This window comes from Mercurialis annua, linkage group LG3 (assembly GCF_937616625.2).
Source record: "Mercurialis annua linkage group LG3, ddMerAnnu1.2, whole genome shotgun sequence".
Lineage (NCBI taxonomy): Eukaryota > Viridiplantae > Streptophyta > Magnoliopsida > Malpighiales > Euphorbiaceae > Mercurialis > Mercurialis annua.
In genome coordinates, this window is record NC_065572.1 from 4515955 (window position 1) to 4519780 (window position 3826).

The 3826-nt window shown below is 28.6% G+C and overlaps 1 protein-coding gene across 1 annotated transcript; it reads right to left on the reverse strand.

The window, feature by feature from the left end:
- Positions 1–1093: 1093 nt before the first annotated feature.
- On the reverse strand, positions 1094–2952 carry LOC126674398 (germin-like protein subfamily 1 member 13). Its single transcript, XM_050368843.2, has 2 exons — positions 2783–2952; positions 1094–1691 (listed from the first exon to the last, which is right to left on the reverse strand). The coding sequence occupies exons 1-2, from the start codon at positions 2904–2906 to the stop codon at positions 1144–1146; spliced, it is 672 nt and encodes a 223-aa protein (XP_050224800.1). The 5' UTR covers positions 2907–2952; the 3' UTR covers positions 1094–1143.
- Between the last annotated feature and the right edge of the window lie 874 nt (positions 2953–3826).

Genomic DNA, 3826 nt, shown 5'->3' on the forward strand with positions numbered 1-3826 from the left:
TCTTTAGCCGCTTTTGTAAATATACACTGACGTAGGAATTTTTCCAATTTTACCCTAATTTACCCTTTTGTGTTTCAATTGTATCCCAAAGTATTAAATTGACCTTTTTTCACTTAGAAAAAAGTTTAAAATAATTTTTCATTTTTAGCTTATATTTCGATTAGATCCTAATATTATTAATAATATAAAAAATAAAAGATTATTTTAAATTTTTTTATAAGTGAAAATAGATCAATTTAATACTTTGAAGTACAATTGAAACATAAAATGACGAATTAGGGTAAAATTGGAGAAATTCATACGTCAGGATATATTTGTAAAAAGGGATAAAAATAGAGGGGTTTTAAATAATTAAGCCTATAATAGTGCAACTATCACCATTTTTGAAGGTTTATGCCGGTAAAACCGTGGGAAGCCACTTTACTTTTTATTCTAAAAAAGAAATACAGAGATTAAATAATTGGGTGGTGTCTAAATTTTTTTCTCATATAGTAAATTGATACCTAAAATTGAATTATTATTTAACATTACATTCATATTTTTTTATTTAAAATGAAAATACGTTAACATAAGTTGATGTGTCAATCGGCTGAAGTATATACTAAGATTATGTTGCCACATTAATTATGTCTTTTTTTTCATTTGTGAAGTGGAAAATTGAATCTAAGATTTATATGTCGAATTACGTGTCCCTTCCACTAAACAAAAATTTATGGAAATCAATCTATATACCAATTTAAAACTATTTAGTTGTAATTGTAATTTTATTTTGTAAGACGATTTGCGAATTAAGATTTATATCTTGTTTCATGTCAGGTTATTAGAAATGGATTATATCATTTCTAAATTCTTACACTTGTAACTGTATTATTATTGGAAGATTATTCGACTGTCAAAAAAAAGTATCAGTAATGCATTTAATTAACCCTAAAATAAACAATTTTCTTAATTTCTAATTATATCAAGACATACATATAAAAAACACAATTTTATTTGAAATATAAATTATATGCCAATGGCAATACAATGACATAATAAAATCAAGATCAAGCTTAGCAGAGTCTTCAAGACTACTACTATTTATTCACTAATATATAAAATAGTAACGGTCTATTTCATGCATTTTGTCGTCCTTATAATTGTTTAATTTGCAGTCAACTTCTTTTGAATATCCAAAACAATATTCTTATCCAACTGGAAGGCTTTAGCAAGAACATCAGGATTAATAGGAGGATTTGGCGCAAAAACTGCATTAGCTATTGTGATGACTCCTGGATTCTGGCTGCTCAACCCGGCAAATGCAACCGCGTCGGTTTTTGCGAGATTGAACTGGAAGTGAATCAAACCGACCGGAAACACAAAAACATCTCCGGGGTATAAAACTTTCGAGATAAGACGGTTAGGGTTTGATGTAACGAAGCCAACATATAGAGTTCCTTGCATCACTACAAGGATTTCGGTGGCGCGTGGGTGCGTGTGGGGCGGGTTTAAGCCGCCGTTTGGTGCGTAATCAAGACGAGCAAGCGAAATGCCGAGAGTATTGAGTCCTGCTATTTGATCTACATTTAGGAGTGTCACATTGACTCCATTTTTATTTGATGAAGTATCTCTTGGAATGTTTAGTCCAGGAAAGAAGAAATCTTCAGCAACAACTTGAGCTGGGTTCTTGCAGAATTTCCCATTCACAAACACTGCATTGAAATGTTCGTTATTACGTATCATGCAAATATATGCTAGAATAAGAAATTACAGAAACAATAAATAAACTTTGGTATACATCAAAAAAATAAATATATAAACAAACTTTGGTTTATGTATTTATATTTAAGTTGTTTCTAAAACTGACCCTAATTGATAATAGAAGAGGCAATACTATAGTTTTTTTTTGGTACGTACGTCTTTATTTGCCTTTTATACTAGTATAGAATAATCAGAGCTTTTTAACATAAAAGGCAATTTTTTTAACAGATTAAAAATATATTTTTTTTACTGAATTAGATATTTTCTGTTTTTTCTTAATTAAGGAAAAATTACGATTTTTTATAAAATTTGGGAAAAAACAATGCAAAATAAACTTATAATCTGCCTACAAGTATAGATAATTTGCTAATACACGTTCTTTAAACTTTATCATTTTGATCTATGATTTTTTTTTATCTTTGTCAAATATACCCACAATTCAACTAAATCTGCCATGATGATGTGCACAATGTTGTATATTCATGTGTAGAAATTTAATCTTACTTGATATATTTGCAAATAAGTACAAAATGTTAATCAAATTGGTAAGGTTTAAAATCACGATATATACTATAATTAATTCTTAATCTGTAGATTAATTCATTTTGTCAAACAAAAAACAAAAAAATGACATAATTTCATTAAAAAAAGGCCAAATGTTGTAAAAAGGCCAAACCTTTTACAAAAGTTTCACAAATGTCCTGACCTTTCAATTTTGTCGATTTTGGCCAAAAATTGATTATTTGGTTTCAAAAAAGTCATGACCTTTCAATTTTGTCGATTTTGGCCAAAAATGGATTATTTGGTTTCACAAAAGTCCTGACCTTTCAATATTTGGCATGCCACATAGGCGTCACATAAGCTCCACATAGGCAAATTGAAATCAAATTGAGAGTTGGCCATAATTGAAACCAAATAATTTGTTTTTGGCCAAAATCAACAAAATTGAAAGGTCAGGACTTTTGTGAAACTTTTATGAAAGGTCTGGCCTTTTTAAGACATTTGGCCTTAAAAAAAATGATAGCAAGTGAGCTTATTATACCAGCATTCTTGGGTTCATCTACAGCAACACAGAAGTCTTGGAGAGGGCTAGGATCGGAGGCCAAGGCAAATGGAAACGCCAAAGCCAAGAGGAAGAAATAAGCAAGAAATTGAATACTTTTCATTCTTATAATTAAGATTAAGACTGTAATTAGTAATATTTAGTAAGCTAATTGTTTGTTTAGTGAGAGATGTGAGAAGCCTTGCATGACTATTTATAGGTAAAAATCACAGAATAGTTCAATGTCATTTAGCTAATTATTATAGCTCAATTAACCAAGTCATCCAAATTTGTTTGATTTTATATTTTTTCTTCTTTTCATTACATCACTGTATTTTCACCTATAGAACTAGTCATGCCCTTGTTTTCTTAATAATTTTCTTACCCTTTTTTTTCTTCCATTGAATTACTTTTCACTTTGAGTAGTTACATTCTGAATTACTTTTCAATTTGAGTAGTTATATTCTGAACTACTTTTTCATGAATTATTTCTTAATCAAAGAAATTGTTTACTTAATTATATTGTATTGACTTTAACACGTGACTTCTATCGTGTTTTTGATTTAATATATAATATGAAAAACTTCTAAAATGAGATGGAAAAATTACAATTATTTAGTGATATATTTTTGATATGGATTACTCTCGTATTGAACAATTAAGAGATAGTCGAGTGACTAATAAAAACAAGTTAATAGTCTTTAGAATTAATGTCAAAAAATATCACGAACTTTACATGTTTTTTTTTATTTATAAAAAAAAAACTTTACATGTTTTTCATTTTAATCACGCAGTTTTAATTTTTTTTATTTTCATGCACAAATTATCATTTTTTTCTTTCAAATTTATACACGACGTTGAGATGGCACTCATTCATTGGTATAAAATGACCTACACCTCCGTGAATTTCAACAATGTAACCGTGACACCTCAGTACCGTGTGTGAATTTGGAAAAAAGTGGTAGGTCGTGTATAAAAATGACAAAATTTAGACCTCGTGATTAAAATAAAAAAACATATAAAATTCGTGATTTTTTTAATATT

Coding starts and splice junctions, on each gene's coding strand:
- LOC126674398 (XM_050368843.2), bottom strand. CDS start 2,906: ATGAAAAGTATTCAATTTCTTGCTTATTTCTTCCTCTTGGCTTTGGCG. Junction 1,692..2,782: donor AGATGAACCCAAGAATGCTG/GTATAATAAGCT, acceptor ATTTCAATGCAG/TGTTTGTGAATGGGAAATTC.